The sequence below is a fragment of the Clupea harengus genome, chromosome 23, assembly GCF_900700415.2.
Source record: "Clupea harengus chromosome 23, Ch_v2.0.2, whole genome shotgun sequence".
NCBI classification, from domain to species: Eukaryota; Metazoa; Chordata; class Actinopteri; order Clupeiformes; family Clupeidae; genus Clupea; species Clupea harengus.
The window spans coordinates 3,580,868-3,600,867 of NC_045174.1; the positions used below are offsets into that span (position 1 = coordinate 3,580,868).

The 20,000-nt window shown below is 45.1% G+C and overlaps 1 protein-coding gene across 3 annotated transcripts in view; it reads left to right on the top strand.

The window, feature by feature from the left end:
• cyth1b (cytohesin 1b) overlaps positions 1 to 20,000 on the top strand; it is a 65,973-nt gene that overhangs the window by 16,857 nt on the left and 29,116 nt on the right. The window contains exon 1 of one of the 3 annotated variants that reach the window (XM_031560596.2): positions 14,627 to 14,907. The exons of the other annotated variants lie outside the window; for them this stretch is intronic. Coding sequence (XP_031416456.1) covers positions 14,880 to 14,907 — 28 coding nt within the window. The 5' untranslated portion in view covers positions 14,627 to 14,879. Of the gene's footprint in view, positions 1 to 14,626; positions 14,908 to 20,000 lie in introns of those variants that run through there. 3 annotated transcript variants of the gene reach the window in all.

Here is a 20,000-nt window from a genome sequence, read left to right on the forward strand (position 1 = left end):
GTGTTGTCCCACCCTGCCTGGGTGATCACTGCCGCAACTCTGCAGCGAAGAGAGAGAGCCGGGAGGATAGAAGTGCCAGTAGGTGTTTATGTCGAGCCTCATCCTCCTGGCTTACTTTGTGCAGGGACGAAGTTACAGAATATGTATTCACTCCAAAGGACACCTTGTTAAAATGTGCTTTAGAAATGACTATTATCACTTAGGTGATTCTTAAAGACGCTTGCAACACAATTCGGCGGGTTCATTTTCTCAATGGATTACATCTGTAATACAGCGAACAAAGGCGTCTGCGTTATGAAACCTCTGTGATATGATATGGACCTACAGTATATCTCTGGAGGAATCCATATTTAGACTGCAATAATATTGTTTTGATTTGATTTTTTTGTGTGAGTGTGAGCAAGTGCTTGACGCAGCATTTTGTGAATTGAACGATTCCACAGAAATTATTTTTGAGAGGCTGGTGTGTGTTTTCTAGGCATCAGCTCAGAGACAGGCACGGGCGTATAGTAATTTCTTTGCCCATTATGACAAGGTAATTACATGCTCAACTAGATGCCCCTGGGTCCCTACCTGGTCCCTCTGCTTACACATTTGGTTTCCGTCTGTGTTCTACCCCATCTCACGCCCGCGCCTTCGTGTTTGTGCTCCCAGCTAAACTGACAGATGCTGGAGACGGGCAGGTTCCAACATCCAGCTGCAGTAAACAGCTAGAAGTGCCATGGGACGACTAAAAAAGTTGAATGTTTAACTCCAGCTCCTTTCCACAAGAAGAGCAAACCAGAAGTCTGGGCTCATCCAAGCTGGAAGTGCCAAAGCCAGGAGCGGACGAAGCTCTGTGCGTTTAGAAGGGATTGTTAGTACGATCTCTCAAGATTGGTCTGTGAAGACAAGCCAGCCCCCTTGTTTTTAAAGTATTTGACTGCACTCACTGAAATGAAAATAATGTCTTGTGGATTATACGCTTAGTATGGAAGGCCTCAGTGAATGACAGGTTGCATAGAGGCCAGTGATTTCCCTATAATTTGTGCTTGACAGAGTCAGCTGTTTTGTTGAGAGGCTTGACACAGGAGACCACAGTCAAGGCCAGGCAACATCTCGGTCCCCGTGAACATTTCAGTCCGCTTTTCATTAAAGCTAAAGATAGAGAGAGAGAGAGAGAGAGAGAGAGAGAGAGAGAGAGAGAGACGGTGGAGCCACAAATGGGATACAGTCACACCAACCCACACATGATGTGATAATCAAAACAAGGATCTCTGTGTATGAACTAAAAGGAATGGCCAGTGTGTGCTGGAATAATTGAGTTTTGACGTTCCGTACATTCTGAAATAGTACGTACATTCAGCATGTTGGTTGGATGTGATCTCTGTGCCATTTTAGATGTGCCAAGTTAGACAAAAAGCATGACTTGATCAAGGAAAGGTTGTTTTGTGCAGTTAGTCTAGAAAGTTCCTTTATTACCAGTAATAAGAGTCATTTGTGCTTCTGTGTGGGCTGTCATTAAACACACACTCAGACACACACACACAAACACACTCTCTCACAGAAACACTAATGCATAAACACACACATAATAGATTGGATAGCAGACAAAAAGGGAGAAGAGAAGGTTGATTTTGAAAGTGGCGAGGAGGTGACGACAGTAGAAGTGTTATGTGAGGGGACTCATTGTTTAATTCGATGAACTGAACCACACACACACACACAAACAAACAAACCATCACTGCCAACAGCAACAACAACACACTCCCTTACATCTGCCTCAGAGGGATGGTCTTCTAACCCGTTCACTATGTCCATCATGTATCATACATTATTCTGATTCAGTCTTCTACAAGCCTTCTTTCAAGACTTACAGTCCTCCCTTACTCAATACTCTCTTCATCTATCTCCATTTGTCATATTACCAGAGGACTCTTTCTGTTTGTGTGCCTTTATTTTGCACGCGTGTGTGTGTGTATATGTGTGTGTGTGTGTGTGTGTGTGTGTGTGTGTTTGCTCATGTGTGTACTAGTGTGCAGTGAGTAATGAGCTCATAAACAGAGCCGCTTCAGGCTTAGTTGCTGCTCACATCTGCTTTAAAATGAATACGCACTCTCACACAGGCACCCTCTCAAGCTCATACTCATGCACACACACACACACACACACACACACACACACACACACACACACACACACACACACACACACACACACACTCACACACACACTCACACACACACACACACACACATACACCCACACTCACTCTGTCTCACACACACACACACACACACACACACACACACACTTACACACACACACACACACACACACACTCACACACACACACACACACACACACACACACACACACACACATAGTCTCACACATAGTCTCACACATATTGCATATGAAGATTAATGCTTCACAGTATTTGGATCTGTCTCAATTAAACACATATCACGCAACACTTCCACTCCGGTATTTCACATGTGGAAGTTCAACCTGACCCCAGTACCACTAAGCCAGGCGGAGAGGAGGCTCATCCCAGAGGTAATATCCTATTCCTGTGAACTGCTCCGGGCTCCCACACGTCACTCTATAAGCCCATGGCAAGCTCCCTCCACCAGAACACATGCTAGTGTCATGTGTGGAGAATCTGTGTGTGTAGAGGTATAGCTCAGTGGGATCGCATCTCTTCCCTCTCCTTCATCTCTCTCCCTCCCACTCTCTTCCTCTTCCTCTGCCCCCTTCTGTCTAACTGTCTCTACCTTTCTCTCTCTCTCTCTCTCTCTCTCTCTCTCTCTGTCTCTCTATCTCTCTCTCTGTCTCTCTCTCTCTCTCTTTCTCTCTCTCTCTCTTCCTCTGAGAATGTGGAGTCGATGCCATGTCCCCCTGCACCCATACCCCTTCTGTCTAACTTTCTCTCTCTCTCTCTCGCTCTCTTCCTCTGCACCCATGCCCTATCTCCCCCTCTTTTAGCTACTCATTTTCTCAGCAGTGCCGTTGCCGGGAGCACCTGTGACACCTTCATCACGTTCCCACAAATAGCCTCACATCGTGTCACGTCACGTAACATCACCTCACCTCACCTCACCACAGGCTCCATCTAGTTTTATCTAAAAATCATCAACAAATCTAATATCTCCAACAACCGCACCGACCATCTCCATCACTGTAATAATAAACATATCCTCTTCTTTTCCATGTGAGCCTGAGACCATTAGAACCCAGTCGTGCTGCTGTGATCTTTGAAGTCATAATGGCCGTGCCGCTCCTTTCCTTGTGTTTGCAGTGCTGCCTGGGTCAAATTTGGCTATTTTTATTTTGTAATTTTATAAGAGGAGATATGAAAAGGGGGATTTGGCTGTGGGCTTTGCCCGCTCTCCTTTAAAAGGATGTGAGTTTCTGTGTCGTCCCCCCCCCAGGCAAAGCCCTGAGAGCATAAAGCAGCTGCAGCTCTGTGAGGCAGGGGAGACAAGAGGGAGAAAGCAGAAGCTCTTGGTAATAAATAAGAAAGGAGGCAACTTATTAGCTCCTGCTGTCTCCTCGTGCGCCACTCAAAGTGCGTCTCCAGCCATTGATCCAGTCCCAATTAGCCAAGTGGAGGCATGTGTGCTATTGTGGGGGAGGCCCAGAGGTGGTGTGTGGGGAGTGGGGGGAGAAGGATGTTTGCCTGGGAGGACATCATGTGTTGATGGTGATTTACTTTCCAACTTTCCACTGATGGATGAACAGTGCCAGAAAAGAAAAAAATGAATTCAATGGAAAAGAGTGGAAAAGAAAAAAAATCTGTGCCGGGAAAGACCAACTCCGCCCTTATTTTCTGAGCCAGTTCAGCTGTTCTGCTGGTATGTGTATGTATGGATCAGCTATAATAACATAAGTCACGTGATGTGTATGTGTATATATGGATTGGCTATAATAACATAGGTCACGTGATGTGCAGAGGATGTTGTTTCGAAGGTTGCCACCATGAGGGGGTTGAGTGAGGGGGCACACTTTGAGTGCCATTATTGCACTTGATGTGTCTTTGGGAATGTATATATATGATTGATTGATAGCTACATCTGTCAGTAGCTGACCTGAACAATAAGGTTCGGGTTGCCTTTCTGTTCATTCACCACGAGTATGACTGAGTGTGAGGCCTCTTTATTTGTAATTGAACGTACAACACACACACACAGACACAGACACACATACACACACACACACACACACACACACACACACACACACACACACACACACACACACACATTGTAAAGCGAGCATGCTGTTTGAGTCTCTTCATCTGGCTGTCTCCTTGGTACCCTACCCCACCCTCCAGTTTCTTCTGTAATTATGTCACGCCAGGTGCTTAATGAAAAAGTCTCTTTCTCTTTCTCCCCTGTGTGTGTGTGTGTGTGTGTGTGTGTGTGTGTGTGTGTCGGAGTCAGAGGGTGTCTGGGTGTATGTGTGTGTGTGAGAGAGACAGTACTTTTTGAGCAACAATGGGCGTCATTCTCGAACGCAGTTAAGAAGAATTTAAGAGGAATTTAAGAGGAATTGGATTTAGGACAACATTTGGCATTCATGAAAGTTTTCTCATCTGGGATTTGCTCTGAACTTCAGAAGACTTTCCGAACTCGAAATAGCAGTCGTAACATGGCCAGTGTTTTCCGTGTTAATGAATTTGTGAGAAATCGTTGGTGATTGCGTTCACATCAACTCTACAGATCCTCGGATTAAAGTATCATTAACAATTACGTTTCACATGTAGGCCTATAGTCATGATTCTACAAGAAACCGTGATGTCATAAAATAAATAAAAGGACTACACCGGTATGCTGCGCTCGTCTAGTGAGCGTTGTTTGGCACAGCCGTCTGTGCAAGTACGGCAATCCAGAATTTTCAAGTAGTTCCACGTTGATGGAACGAACTGCCTAGCACTATTTTGTTTTTCTATTTCTTATGTAAAGTAGTATTTATTGTTACACTAGGTCTCTATTGCTCGTAGCTTGACTGTTCTATCCCTTGTACGTCGCTTTGGACAAAAGTGTCTGCTAAATGACTAAATGTAATGTACACGAACACTGCAAATGTAAGTGAATAAATAAATAAGCACTTAAGTCGATTCCGACTGCACACGTCACTACGGTTGCGTGCCCTTATAAGGAGCTGGCCGGGCGTGTATGTATGCAAATTCAGGAGCACGAGAACGCGCTTTCAATTTAAGAAAACTCTTCCGGGGGAGCACAGCCCAGAAAACTTCTGCTGCGTAGGACCACATTTTCAAGCGTGCATGAATTTGGCGGATGTCTTTTGCTTACGTTGTTTTTCCGAAGCCCGTAAGAAACATTTCAGAAGAAACTTCAGAAAATGTTTGAGAATGAGGGCCAATGTGTCTGAATATTTTTCTCTTTGTTGGAGCGCCCTTCACTATCAGAATTCCTCAATTCCAGAATTTAGGGAAGTGTGTGTTTGTAGTCATGAGAAAGTATGTATATGAGTCTATGTCTGTGTGTGTGTGTGTGTGTGTGTGTGTGTGTATGTCTATCTGTCTGTCATCTTTTAATCTCTCTTTGTTACATCTCATTCAAACTATCCACATTCTCAAGACATAAAAAGCTTAACTCTAAAAAAGTGGAAAAGTTTTGATGATGGATGTTTTGTGGCATTGAAGCTGCTGCTGTGATAGAAGCAGATTATTTCCTGTCCCTTTGCCAGCTGGTCTCTGTCTGACTCCATGAGTGCTGACGCCTCCCTGTGTGCTCTCTCTCTCTCTCTCTCTCTCTCTCTCTCTCTCTTTGCCTGTCCGAGGTACAGCCGTGGAGTTGCCGCCTCCCTGTGTGCTCTCTCTCTCTCTCTCTCTCTCTCTCTCTCTCCCTCTCTCTCTCTCTCTGCCTGTCCGAGGTACAGCCGTGGAGTTGCCGCCTCCCTGTGTGCTCTCTCTCTCTCTCTCTCTCTCTCTCTTTCTCTCTCTTTCTCTCTCTCTCTCTCTCTCGCTCTCTCTCTCTCTCTCTCTGCCTGTCCGGAGTACAGCCGTGGAGCCGGGGAGGTCTGCTTGGGAATGAGGAGGACATTTCATTGTGTTCAAGTCAGCCAGCCAGCTGATCTCACAGCTGTAGGGGGGATTCAGAAGAGAAATCCACGCTTGAGGACATGCATGTGTGCTTTGGATGTCTGTCTGCATGTATCCAAATTCATGCATTGCCGCCTGTCTCAGCAAAAACCTCCTTATCCGAGCAGCTCGCATACAGCTGAACGCCTGTAAAACAGTAGAGATGGTAGCAGACTTCAGGAGGAGCCCAGCCGCAACCATCCCCCTCATCATGTGTGACTCCCCAGTTAACACTGTGGAGTCTTTCAGATTCCTGGGAACAATTATGGCACAGGACCTAAGGTGGGCGGAGAACATCACCTCCACAATCAAGAAGGCCCAGCAAAGGATGTTCTTCCTTCGGCAGCTAAAAAAATTCAACATGCCGCAGAAAGTGATGGTCGAGTTCTACACAGCCATCATTGAGTCAATCCTCACCTCATCTATTACCATCTGGTTCGCTGCCTCTACTGCAAAGGACAAAGGCAGACTGCAGCGGATCATTCGGTCAGCCGAGAAGGTCATCGGCTGCGACCTGCCGTCTCTCCTAGACCTGTTCCACTCCAGGACCAGCAAGAGAGCATGCAAGATCATCGCTGATCCTTCCCATCCCGGTCACCACCTATTCCAAAGACTCCCATCTGGCAGAAGGTTCCGGGCTATAAAGACCAAAACCTCGTGCCACCTGAACAGTTTTTTCCCCACGGCAGTGGTGCTCACAAACAAGCCCCCTGCATCACACTGACTCTGGGTTTGCCAATTCCAATTCGCAATTATTTATTATTATCTAATATTCTGTATTTGTCTTTTATTCTTGTTTTTGCTATTTTGTTGTTATGTTATGTGTTTTATGTCCTATGCACCAACCACCAAGATAATTTCCTGTATATGTAAATATACTTGGCCATTAAAAGAATTCTGATTCTGATTCTGATTCTGATTCTGATCATTTATGGCAGATCAAAACGGACCAAATTAACAAAAATACGATGAAAAAACGTAATAAGCTTTCCATTAATCATACATTAATTTGCGTTGTTGTGTAGTGACATTGGTAAATACCATCTGCACACTGTTTACGTGTTAATGACATTAACTGACAATGTGTAAAGAAACCAGCGGGGGGAGGGGGAATAATCGTACTCGACTTGGACCCGCAAAACGGATCACCTGTAAAAGAGAGAGAGAGAGAGAGAGAGAGAGAGAGAGAGCTTCTTGAGTGTAATAATCATAATACACCTGGTCTATGTCTCTCTTGGCTCTCTTGGAGGTTAAGGAGTCCTAATTCAAGCAGCTCATACATACACTCACACATACACACACACACACACACACACACACACACACACACCTGTAAAAACAGCCTTAGAGACCTCCCTAGATTACCATCTTAGTTGGTTAGTTTTAGACAAAAACTCCTTACTGCCTTGTACAACAAATGACCTTCATAGGGCATGTTATCTTGTTACACCCATGTTGTTAAGAGCTTATTATTAAATACATAGATTACCTCCATAGGTCCAACTGTTAGAATAGATGATAGTCTCAGATTACACAATTGCTATGGTAAAGGGTTGTGGTGTAAAGAGTAGTTCCTTATGATGGATGGTAGAGTAGGTGATGTCTCCAACTCTGCGTGGCTGAGGAGGTGACTCTTTAGTGGCCGTGTCCTTCCCATCAGGGCTGAGTGTCTTTCAGAGGGAGATTCATTATTGACTGGCCCCTTCATTACAGCACATTCATTATGAATGAGACATATATGAGGGATTACAGTGTGGCCTGCACACACACACACACACACACACACAGTAATGTAAAATTCGAAATATCCACCCACATGCACCAATGTGTATATTCACTGGTCTTCACGCACAGTATATGCAGAATATGCACAGAAACATGCACACACACACACACACACACACACACACACACACACACACTAGTGAATCCTTACAAGGACTCGAGAGTAACGAGTCCTCTCAAAAAAAAGATTCGTTCATTTTCTCGTGGCCACGCATCGGGACTTGCATAGGCTCAGCCAAGGAAACAGAAATGATTCGTTGAATGCAGGTCACGTGGGAAATGATTCAAAGATCCGTTTCCGAAGACCGAGTCGGAAAATGAACGAATCATTTCTGTTTCCTCTAGCTACCAGTACTGAGCCTATGCAGGTCACGTGAAAAATGATCCAAAGATCCGTATCCGGCAGATGAACGAATCATTGATCCGAAGACTCGGTTGGCAGAAGAACGAAACATTGACCCGAAGATCTGTATCCGGCAGATGAACGAATCGTTCACCTCCTGATCGTTCATTTACCCGAAGACACGGTCGGGAGGTGAACAACTCGTTCATTTGCCGGATCGTTCATTGACCCGAAGACACGGTCGGGAGGTGAACAACTCGTTCATCTGCCGGATCGTTCATTTACCCGAAGACACGGTTGGGAGGTGAACGACTCGTTCATCTGCCGGATACAGATCAGATCTCGTTCATTTTCCACGTGACCTGCATAGGCTCAGCACTGGTAGCTAGAGAAAACAGAAATGATTCGTTCATTTTGACTGGGTCTTCGGATACGGATCTTAGGATAATTTTTCACGTGACCTGCATAGACTCAGAAGAGGAAACAGAAAGGATTTGTTTACCTCGTTCACTTTCGCGTGGTTAGGTTTAGTAAGACGTGAATGATATTCCTTCACAAGTAATAATTACAGGTTTCGTTATTTTAACTTTTTTGTACTTTACTTAGGGTTCAGCGTAATAGTTTGCCGTGATAATTGAATGCTAGTGCGATAATAAATGACCACTTCAAATCATCCAGACTGTCATGATACAATATTTTAATGCAGGAATTTCTCTCGGTTCACTTTCGCGTGGCTAGGTTTAGTAAGACGTGAATGATATTCCTTCACAAGTAATAATTACAGGTTTCGTTATTTTAACTTTTGTGTACTTTATTTAGGGTTCAGCGTAATAGTTTGCCGTGATAATTGAATGCTAGTGTGATAATAAATGACCACTTCAAATCATCCAGACTGTCATGATACAGTGTTATGTTGTTAGTGTTAGTGTTAGTGTCACAATATTTTAATGCAGGAATTTCTCTTACCACCACCCCCCCCCCCGAAATGAACGAATGACTCGAAAAAAGATTTGTTCATTTTACTGAACGAGATTCAAAGAACCGAGTCGGTAAAATGATCCGAACTTCCCATCACTAACACACACACACACACACACACACACACTACACATGTGTACCTTGTATGCCAACAGGAAAGCTCAGGCCCTTCTGTGCCCAACATGCATCCCTGAGGAGCTACTTTTTGGGGGATGTGACCAAAACACTTAGATCCTTCCCCCTTCAGTGGGCATGTGCAGTACATGGAGGTGCTGTATCCCTCCCCCAGTCTGAAGTCTAGCCCTCGGGTCGTGATCCTGTTTCGGGTCGGTTCAGGTCTGACAAACATAGTGTCTGTTCAGACACACACATATCCCCACAGAGAAATGGGCCCCTGGTCTGATAAACATAGTGTCTGTTCACACACACACATCCCCACAGAGAAATGGGCCCCTGGTTATTTTTATGTCCTGTTCTCTGTCAGTGGCCTCATTTTGTTCTGGATAAAAACTTATTTTCCCTTCCTGCCTTGTAGGGAGCACAGCCCCACACACAAACACGCACACACGCACGCACACACACACACTCACACGCACAGCCCCCCACACACACACACACACATGCATACAAAATCAACACTCATATCTGTGGGGAAATGTTGTAATATTAAAGTGAAGATGCATTTCAGTGCATTAGTGTTTCTATTCTGGGTGAGGATGTCCGTTAGGTGCCATCCTTCTCTGTCACACACACACACACACACACACACACACACACACACACACACACACACACACACACACACACATCTCTCCAATGCCCTTTCATCACTGAGAATCAGCCATTTTGAAACTCCTTACTCATCACAGACAACACCTACACTCAAAGCTCTCTCTGTGAGAGAGAGAGAGAGAGAGAGAGAGAGAGAGAGCTTCTTGCATGTAATAATCATAATACACCTGGTCTATGTCTCTCTTGGCCCCTGGTTTATGGAGGTTAAGGAGTCCTAATTAAAGCAGCTCATACATACACTCACAAACACACACACACAAACACACACACAAACACACACACACACACACACACACACACACACACACACACACACACACACACACACACACATAAACACACTCGAGGGAAATTACATTCAGTCCTGAGTAAAGATAATCGTGAAAATGGCTTCCTGCTTTGACACACAAGCTCTCTGGAGATGGCCTCTTCTGTTTCTGAGGAGGCAGCAGTTTCTGTGAGTTTGCGAGGTGAGTCACATATGAAAACTCCCCTACTAAGCCCTGGGCTCACGCAAGGCAGGCAGGCGGGCGGGCGGGCGGGCAGGCGGGCGGGCGGGCGGGCGGGAAGGCCGAGCCCTGGACGCCATCATCTCACACGTCATCTGGTGCCCGCTGAGAGCGGCGCCCATGTGTGGAGTGGTTAGCGCCCCTCCCCGGGACATATGATGTGTGTGTCTGCCCGCGTGCGCACGCGTGTGTGTGAGTGAGTGAGTGAGTGAGTAGCCTCCGGCGAGCAGAAGGACTGTAGGAGGTTGAGCTCTGAGTCGTGATAACGCCATCCAGATTAGGCTCTGCTCTCAGCCACCTCTCTCTCTCTCTCTCTCTCTCTCTCTCTCTCTTTCTCACTGTCCTCCCCTCTCTTTCTCTGTTTGCTTGTATGATTAAAGTCACACATAAATGATGCACCATATGTGTGTGTGTACATGTACTGTATATGAGTTTGTGTATGTACACCAGGAGTGCTCCAGAGAGAGAGAAACACATGTGAAGAGAACTGAGCAGAGAGAGAGAGAGAGAGAGAGAGAGAGAGAGAGATCAAGGGCGTTTGATGAAAGTATAATCATAGGTTGCCTTGCTGCTCTTGGACTTTCTTTGTTGTGGGTTGCTGTACGCCATGCTATACTGTATGTGTGTGAGTGTGTTTCAGTGTGCGTCACAATGAGTATGTGGAAGATTTTATGGGGCAGCGAATATTGTCCTGCTGGTCCTATCTTGTTAGTGTGGACTGGACACACACACACACACACACACACACACACACACACACACTCACACACACTCGCACTCTCTCTCTATCTCACACAAACATACATACACACACACTCACTCTCTCTCTCTTTCACACACACACACACACACACACACACACACACACACACACACACACACACACACACACACTCTCTCTCTTTCTCACACACACAAACTTATAAAACAGACACCCCTTAACACACATTAAAACCACATTGAAATGAATTGCGTTCCATTGAACATTCTTGCTTGGGGTGTTGACACAAACATTTGACATAAACAGAGGCTTGTCCCAAATCCCCCTGCTCTCTTGGCCAGTTATGACATGAGCCACATATCTCATGGTCAACAGCACTCTCTCCGCTTCTCTCTGTCTCTGACTTATGACACGAAGAAGGAGAGAGAGAAAAGAAAGACAGAGAGAGGGAGAGAGAAACAGAGAGATACCATGGAAACAGAATGTATGGTAACCAAGCAATGCTCCTGCAGCTGGTGAGACTTGGCCATGGAGCTATGGAACAGCAGGGCGGCGCCGTCACAGACCTCAGGTGTGTTGAAGAAGGCAGTCATGATGATGGCGCACATGTTCCTCCACACATCCATACTTACAAACAAACACAAACAAACGCATTTGGGATAGGCTCCAACAGTGGGACTGAACAGCCTGGGACCCAGTGCAAGGCGCAGAGAAATCTGTTCCTTTGTGAAAGTAGATCATCTGGTTGAACTTTTACACACAGAGAGAGAGAGAGAAAGAGAGAGAGAGAGAGAGAGAGAGAGAGACATACAAACTCACTTGTATTCATAGGGCTTGTTTGTTGTTTGTTGATTACGTCGGGGTGGTGTTGCGTGTGCATCCAGACCAGCGGACGCAGCCTGCACAGAGAGGCATTGAGGGGACCCCTGAGGGAGCTGCATTAATAATGAAACACATTGGAGGGAGACGGTTGCATAACACCAGGCAGGCACTTTTCTTTCTTTATTGTTGACGATTTCTCCTCTCAGCTGCTACTGCGCGGAGCCGTGGGACGCTGAGGAGTCTGTCGCCTTGGTTAAAAGACCTCTGTTTCTGGCGGAGACACCTCCACACACACACACACAGACACCAGGTGTGAACACACACACGCACACACATCAAAGATGCAAACACACAAACAATACATGTAACACACACAAATACACACACAGATACAGAGATTTCTTTAGGTTTCATTTTAATAAGCTTTTTTTTACTTCAGTTTTGCCTGGATTATAGTGAACAGTGAAAATACCAGTACCGCTGATGCTGTGGTCATTATAGTAAAGTGACCTGTAGGTACTATGTTTGACCAGAAGGGGGCATCTCAGTAATCCCTCACTAGTTGTCTGTTTACAAACCTGTTTACAAATGTGCCAGTCAATCAGTTACCTCCAGACAGGTGCTCTCCTGGACCATGAAATCCAGTTGAAGAAGGCAGCCCAGAAAAAAGAGAGAGAGAGAGAAAGAGGGGGCGAGAGAGAGGGTGTGAGGGAGAGAAAGGATGGAGAGAAGTAGCACCACCTTAGTGCTGGCTGTAAATATCTGATTTAAAGAGATGAAAGCACATATGAAGGCATTCCTATGTGTGTGATTTGCACCCTCCACCCATCTCCACCTCTCCTGACCCCTATCACCGCACCCCTCCTCAGCAGACACTCTGAGTGTTTGTTTGGAAAAAAGAACATTAAATAAATAATGCCTCATCAAACAGGCACTCCAAATCCAATCAAACCCACACAATGAAACTGACTTGGATATGAAGAGAAAGAAACTGTTCCCGATCTGTTGCCATGGAAAGTGCACAAATCTTTTCAGCACTCTAATGAACACCATAAGTCTGGGTTCTGCCATAAGACGTTATGTAGATAGCATACAAATCACTTGACTGTAATTGTGTGGACATCGGAGACGGATAAATCATGGGCAGCCCAGTGTGACCTTCATGTGAGACCAGTCTAATTCTGTCCTAGCATTTTAATGAGCTGTACACTCCAGGCCTTCTTGGGTTTCTATCAGATGTATTCGTAGAAATGAATGGTGGAAAACACAGTATTGATCTTGTCAGTTTCATTCAAATGCATACTGTGAGGACCACACACTTTATACGCTCATACGCTTGTATAAGTTATTTCATTTCTGTGTTGGCATGTTGCAAAACCATTTGCTTTCAATTGTCATACTCTTTGTCAGGCTGCATTAGGATTGTAATTCTCGCTGTGTTCACTGACATGCTCTGATTCATGCTTTCATGAATGAACGGTGTGATTATGTGGGTCTCACTCATTTGACTGCATGAATGAAACATCTGTCTTTAATCTCTCTATGGCATTCTGTGCTCGCTTTGTGCCCTTTTGCTTTTACAACGTATGTGATTCCCATCGCTGTGTGACAAAACCCTCCACTAAATGCCTTCACTTCTAATCAACAAGCTGGTGCCAATTAGCGCTGTTGTCTCTAAGAAAAAACAGGCATTTAAACATTTAGCCTCCGATGGATTACTCGTGAGAGCATTGGTGAGAAATGAATATGAGATTGTTGTTTTTCATATTTGCAACCAGGATGGTGGGAAAGAAGAAGGCTACGAGGGGGAGGGGGGAGGGCGGGGGAGGGGGAGGGGGGAGAGAGTGTTATTGACTGTTCTCATGCAGTTTGTGGTGGAGTCACACTACTTCAGGATGAGGCTGGCAGGCATGACAGGATAAAGTCTTTATTGTTGAAATGCATTCTCATGGCGTGCTTTCTCCAATTTGACACTGTTCAACCATAAATGTGAAGATACTTTATGCGCACTTGTGACTTTTTTCAGACTCACGGGTAGTGTGAGCTCATAGGGCACTGATCTGTGGTTATGGGATATGGTCTGTGAGAATCCCACTGGAAATGTCAAATTGCTTTTGTGTGGTTGTGCCTTTGAGGTAGTTTGCTTGATTTAGACTAGGTATCCATGCAACAGCAAGCAAACAGTCACACATATCATCCCTCTGTATGATTCTGTATGATTATGCATTTGGGTTTGGAGAAAACTTGTACATTCAACTGCCACAAATGCAAACATAAACTATGGCAATGAGAAGTGGCTTGTAAATTTATCCAAAGACAATTACAGCGATATTGTAAAAAGGAACTTAGTCTACAGTGTTTGTGCATTTGAGAGAAAGTGAAAAGAAGTCTGTGACACCAGTGACAGCTGTTTTTTTTCTTGTGGAATTCAGTTCCTGCCTTTGTCACTCAATTCTCTCCTGCCAACAACTGTGGATTTGTGTGTGCGTGCGTCTGTGTGTGCTCGCCGCGCATATAGCGGCTTTGAAAGCACATTCTTATTGGTTACTGTGGGAGCGCAGCATTGGAAGCCACGCCCAGCCTGCGAAGCGTGAGTCCTCCTTTGATCTCATCCGGTGGCGTTTTGTTGCGATGCACTGTCGTTGAGACCTGTAACTCTGAAGTTAGCAAGTTTAATTTCTGCAATCTGAATAGTGGTTATTTAGAGAATACTACTCTCCAGTTTATACAATAGACAATACAAATTTAACCATCCACACTGTGACCACTTCGCTGTTCGCCTCTGCGCACTACGTAAACATCTAGTAAGCTAACTAATTAGCCGGCCAGCTGATTCTAGAATGGTTCTCAAAGCAGAAGATGGAGTCGGTGAGTATTTTAACGAGGATTGTTTACATGTTATATGATATAGCCCGTGGTCATGCCTTTGAAAAAGTGCCATTAGTTCAAATGTCAGCGCACATTCTGTGACACAAAACACTGGTTTGCAGCAACAGGTCGTCGTCGTCGTCTATTCAGATACAACATTACGTGTAGCCCACTGCATATTCAACCCGTCCATTCACTGTAGAATATGCCAGACGCTCAAGGCAACTGTTATGTGATGCCTGTACTAATAACGCGGATTAAACACATCTATAACTGCTTATAGGCCTATTAAACATTAAGAGTGTCCATATGTATTTTTAAAAATGCCATTGGTTTTAAGTAGGCTACCTGTAAGTAAGCTAATGAAATATTGCCGCTATAGCCTAGGTTGCCATGATGTCTTCAGATAAACCTCTGTACACAGCAGTGACAACTAGCTATAGTGTATTTCTTTGGCTGTGGCAGTGCTCCTTAAGTAGCCTAAATAAAAGGTATACATTTTTGTTTAAAGCTAAATGCAATAATGACATATAATAATAACATAACATTTGCTTTATTAGCAATAACACCTTTGCAACAGATCTACACAGAATTACATCTTTTGTATTACATATTTTAGTTTTGAATAAGCAGTGTACATATTATTGTACTAAATGCTCAAACTTCACAAGTGTACTTCACAGTGAATATAACTATTGCTGGGACAAAACTGCTAAACTGTGTCAGACCATTTTGTGCGTAGAGGCAGCGACCTCAAACACCTGTTAGACTTTCACTGGTAATGTTTACCATTCTTGTAAAACGGCTCTGAAAAGTTTCCCACATATTGCCCGCCTCAGCTTTGTAAATTACACGTTCAGTTTGTCATTCACACGAAATCTCTCAAATGATCCATCTCTTCATTAAACACGATAATAAATCTTTCAGTGGCTGGCTGGAGTTCATTATTGTCCAGCAGTAGTCCATAAGAGTGTGTATGAGTGTCTGTGTGAGGGTGGATGATATCAGGTCCTTGTTAGCTACAGTATAAACGCCTCTTTGACGAATCCTCTGGCTGGCTAGGTTGCATGTGCCGTAGTGTGTGTGTTTGGCACACTTACAGTTTGCTTGCTTGAACCTATTGAGTCCTTGGCATGAAAAAGAGGTGTGTGTGTGTGTGTGTGTGTGTGTGTGTGTGTGGTTTAGACACCTGTTTGTCTAAATCACACACACATGATGCCTTTGCTGCCGTGCTCCTCAGGCCATTAGACATACTGAACAGTTCAATCAGCTGTTCCTGCTCAGGATTGTGATTGTGATTGTGTTTGGGTATGATCTGGATCTGAGGAGGCCTACTCACATCAAACCCAAACCAGCATGCTTTTCAGAATGATTCGGGTTAAACGTGGTCGTGGGTAGAGGTACTGTGTGCCTCTCACCTCACCTGACACGGAGTGAAAGGAGGCAGAGAAGTCATGAGATCTTTTTGAAGTCACAAAGATCAACGGAGATATTGACACGGTCATTTATGTAACACATTTCTATGTGCATCCGGTGTATGCTACTTACAAGAAAGTAGATAAACCACATCTACAGGAAGGAGAGGTTTTTTTCGTTACGTTCAGCATACTGACATTTGACTGTTTGACGGTTTTACCGCATACTAGCCTATGATGTGTTGTTCAGTCTTTAGAATATCATTATGACTTTCATTATGGTCTCATAAGCATGCAGTTTGGTGTCATAAAAATAAATGGTAGTTTGATCTTGAGAAGACAGAAAGGGATGATCTTCTCTCTCCCCTATTGAAAGCGTAACCTGTCTGGGGTTGAATGGCTCTGTGGTGGGAGAGGGTGAGACTCTGGGAGAACAGGCCTCAACTTTTCAAAACAGTTCTGGAGCTGCAGAGCTGACTGGGCTAAAATGGAGGCTCTTTCCGCTGGCCATAATGAGAGTTGTTTCTGCAGCTCATTGTCTGCGTGTGAAGGCTTAGGAGGCAAGCCAGACAGAGAGCGGGAGAGGGAGAGAGGGATGAGGGTGGAGGAGGAGGAGAAGAAGAAGAAGGGGGGGTCGGGTGTTGTCTTTCCTGGTGGTGAGGCGGGAGAGTTTCCACTCTTAAAAAAAAAAAAAAAAAAAAAATGAAGCTCTGGCCTTCTCCCCTTTGTTCATTCGCTCCCTTGTTTTTATGTTCTGTTTTTCTTCTGCTTGCTCTCTGCTTGGCACATAGGCTCTCAGGCACAAAAACAGACACACGCACCCCCCCACACACACACACACACAGAAAAACACAGACAAACACAGAGACACATACACAGAAACAGACACACACACACACACACACACACAGAAACACACAGAAACACAGAGACGCACACACAGACACACACACAGACAAAACACACACACACACACACTCTTTGTTTCCCTCTTAGTGTACCTGTCTTTCTAGTTGTGTTGTTTTTTTTGTCTCTGTCTATATCATACTCCCACACCCAGGGTCACACACACCCTCAGTGAAACAGGATACAGGATGTGAGGCTTTGCGGTTGTTAACAGATGGGCCATTGAGCCAGGCCAGGAGCAGACCAGTAGAGTAACAGGTGACTCCGCTCTGTCCCGCTATACTTAGTGCCCAGCTGCTTGCATCATTCAGCAGCCAGTTCACTGGACTCGTCAGTACCGATTCACACTGTGTTCAACTCTTGGGCTGCTTTTTTATATGGGCTTTTTTATATGATCATGGCTCAGAACGTTTAATGGTCGAGCCCTTTTCCTGGCCTTGCCTTTGTATTCTCTGAGATGTGCAAAGCTCTGTGTGGCTCACTGGAGCCCTCTGGTGGTGGAACACACCCTGCTGTAATCGCAGCTGAAGACCAGCAGGGGCTTCAGGGCGTCAGTGAGGGGCTTTGTCCTGCAAGGGGTGTTTAGGACTTAATCTGAGTTCTGTTAGAAGGTAGATTCCCATCTTGCTTTTGTCTTCGTCACAAACCCCTCGACAGATCCATAGAGGAGTCAATGGACCGTTCACATTTGGCCTGTGCACGTGATGGACACCTGGTTTGGGTAGAAGTTGCAGTATGTAGATTAACTATACTAAAAAAAATAAGGGAAGTACACTAAAAAGGTCTTAGAGCCCACTCAGCCCTGTGTCTCACTGTCAGGTTAGGATGAAGTCATTATAGTGAGCTGATTGGATGCACTGTCTCCTGCTCTGGCATCCAGGGGCCTTAAGTGGCAGATATCAGATGGATTATCACAAACAGCCTCTCTGTACACAGGCACACAGAGGTATTCACCATTGGATGCAGATCATTATCTGTACACATTAGTGTTGTCAGCGTCTTAATGCGTTTTCCAGCGCGCTAAATCACTCTCCGTCTCACTCTGTGATCCGTTAAGGAGGGCTTCTATTGGTAATTGATGAAGGTAATTAAGTAATGCTTGCTTAAGAGCACACGAGTGGTCATTTAATGCCCCTAATTATGCTGTGTCTCCACATGTGACCACTGGTGCTACCGCTGTGTGTAATGGGATATTTGCATGGCAAGCATAGGGTTGCTAAGAGGCTAATTAAAATGGGAAATTAGTTCCTCGCTAAGCATCATGTAGCCTCAATCACATATATGTGTTTGCATGTATGCATGTGTTTTTTTCTGTCTGTGTGTGTGCGTGTGTGTGTCAGTTTTGATCAAGATAAGCTGCTGGAGGTGAAAGATGTGTGTGTGTGTGTGTGTACATGTGTGTGTACATGTGTGTGTACATGTGTGTGTGTATGTGTAGCAAGTACATAAAGACCCAAGAGTTTCTGTGTTGGGATTCCCCCTCCCAAATCCTCTTTCTTCCTTACAACCTCTTACCCGGCAGATCCAGGTCAGCGGGGGCTTAGTGCCCCTTTTTTGCTCCTCAGCCCTAAATCATGTTATGTTCAAAGCGATTGGTCTGGTCTGAAATGACATGAGTTCTGATTGGTGTGGGTCCTGACTGTGTTGGTGCCTGTGTTGGTTCATAAGCAGTGCAAACAGGCCTGGAGGTAATGAGATGTGACTTAATAGTGAAGATACACATGAGCGGTTATAGAACAATCGAGGTATTCTCAGGAGTGCATTTGTGCATACAGTGACCCAGTGTGTAGGCGTACTGAATAAGTGAGTTCCTCTCCATTCCTTTGGGGTGTGTGTGTGTGTGTGTGTGTGCATGACCTCTGTGTGTGTGTGTGGAAGATGGGTGTAGTGGTTTTCTTTTGGATGCTGTTAGTTTTCAGGTGATGAAAAGTTGAATTGCAGAAGCGTCCTGTTACTAGGGGCGCGGCTCTTTAGCAAAAGTGGAGCTGTAGGCTTGAGTGTTACCAGACTCAACCACAAATGCATTCGCTCAGACACACCCTTATTTTGAAGTTCTCTCTCTCTGTCTCTCTCTCTCTCACACACACACACACACACACACACACACACACACACACAATTTAGACTAACTCATATTCCTCATCTTTATGAAGTCCAGTCATCATTCAGAAACTACACCACTAAAAACATTCTCTCTGTTTATTTTTCCCCCTCTACTTTCTTGTATAGCTGACACACAGCAGCACACACACACACACACACACACACACACACATTTATACTCTGATATTTGATATTCTGTTTGTACATAAACTCCTCCTCCATAGACCTTTTCTTCTCATCCTGTACATAGAATGGTAACTTCACCTCAGCATTCTCTCTCTCTCTCTCTCTTTCTCTTTCTCCTGCCACTGCTCTCTCCTCTCTCTCCTCTCTCCTCTCTTCTCTCTCCTCTCCTCTCCTCTCTGTACCGCCACAGGGTGGAGCCTGTGTGTGCACACTGAGATCTCAGGAGGGAGAGGGGGAGGAGGAAGCAAGAGGAGAGGAGGAGGGGGCTGGAGAAAGAGAGTGAGCGAGCGAGAGAGAGAGGAGGAGGAGGGTAGAAGAGAAGGAGGGGGTATTCCTCCAGATCTGTCAGACGGGTCTGAGGCGTGCATGTGGTCGCGGGTGGATTTGGATAGCGCTTGCCTCTTTAGCACTCACACACACACACACACACACACACACTCTTTCTTTCTCTTTCTCTCTCATTCTCTCTCTCTCTCTCTCTCT